Below are 821 nucleotides of genomic sequence, written 5' to 3'. Positions count from 1 at the left end.
TCCATGCACAGCTCCTGGCAGCCGCCATTATCACCCTCGCACCAGCCCTCGTGTGATGCTGCTTCCTCCTCGCACGGGGGCCCTGGTGGACTCCAGCCCACAGTGCCGTCCTCGCGGTAGCGGCACAGGGCCGAGGCGGGCGTGCCGGCCCCACAGCTCATGGCTGCCACCGTACCAAAGGGCACGTGGCTGAGCGGGCCCGGCACGGTGCCGAAGGGCGTGGCGTAGCTGGCGGCGCCCAGGCTGGGGCAGGCGCGAGTGTGGGCAAAGCGGCACACGTAGCCATCGGCGGGTGCCGTGCAGGCTCCGTCCAGCCAGGCCGGTGGCTGGTGGGCACCAGCGATGTGGCTCAGGGCCACGCAGCGCGCCAGACTGCAGCTGGCTGGCGCCTCCTCCCGGGCCCAGTTGGTGTAGGCCGTGTCCTGCTCTCCTGTGGTCCAGGTGTATCCGCGCAGCGGGCGCCGGGGCTGGCACTGCCGGGGCTGGCGCTGGAGCCCAATCCAGTAGCGCCGGGGTCCCGGCGATGGGCGCGGTGCCTCATCTAGCAGCTGGGCCACATCGGCCGCCTCTTCAGGGTGTTTGAGGGTGGCCAGGTCCCCGCCACGGTCCCGACAGCTGCGCCAGGCCTCCAGGAAGGGCCGGGGCTGGGGAAACAGGGCCACGCAGCCCCCGGGGCTGCAGCGGGCAGCTGAAGGCTGGGCCGGCACCAGGCCTGGCAAGGGCAGGCACAAGACGAGGAGGAGAAGGAGGCGCATGGCGGAGGGGCCCCGGCACTCACTCTGAGCTCCCCTCGGCCGAGGCCGCCCGGCTACAGTCGGGGC

General features: G+C 72.7%; 1 protein-coding gene across 1 annotated transcript in view; it reads right to left on the bottom strand.

The window, feature by feature from the left end:
- Positions 1–811, bottom strand: part of CD248 (CD248 molecule) — a 4,440-nt gene extending 3,629 nt beyond the window's left edge. Inside the window, exon 1 of the mRNA XM_025212391.1 lies at positions 7–811. Within this exon, the coding sequence (XP_025068176.1) occupies positions 7–755 (749 nt within the window). The 5' untranslated portion in view covers positions 756–811. The remainder of the gene's footprint in view (positions 1–6) is intronic.
- Between the last annotated feature and the right edge of the window lie 10 nt (positions 812–821).

Source organism: Alligator sinensis, unplaced genomic scaffold (genome assembly GCF_000455745.1).
Source record: "Alligator sinensis unplaced genomic scaffold, ASM45574v1 scaffold1329_1, whole genome shotgun sequence".
Lineage (NCBI taxonomy): Eukaryota > Metazoa > Chordata > Crocodylia > Alligatoridae > Alligator > Alligator sinensis.
The sequence above is the reverse complement of the archived record's forward strand: the minus strand, read 5'-3'. Positions and strand labels throughout refer to the sequence as shown.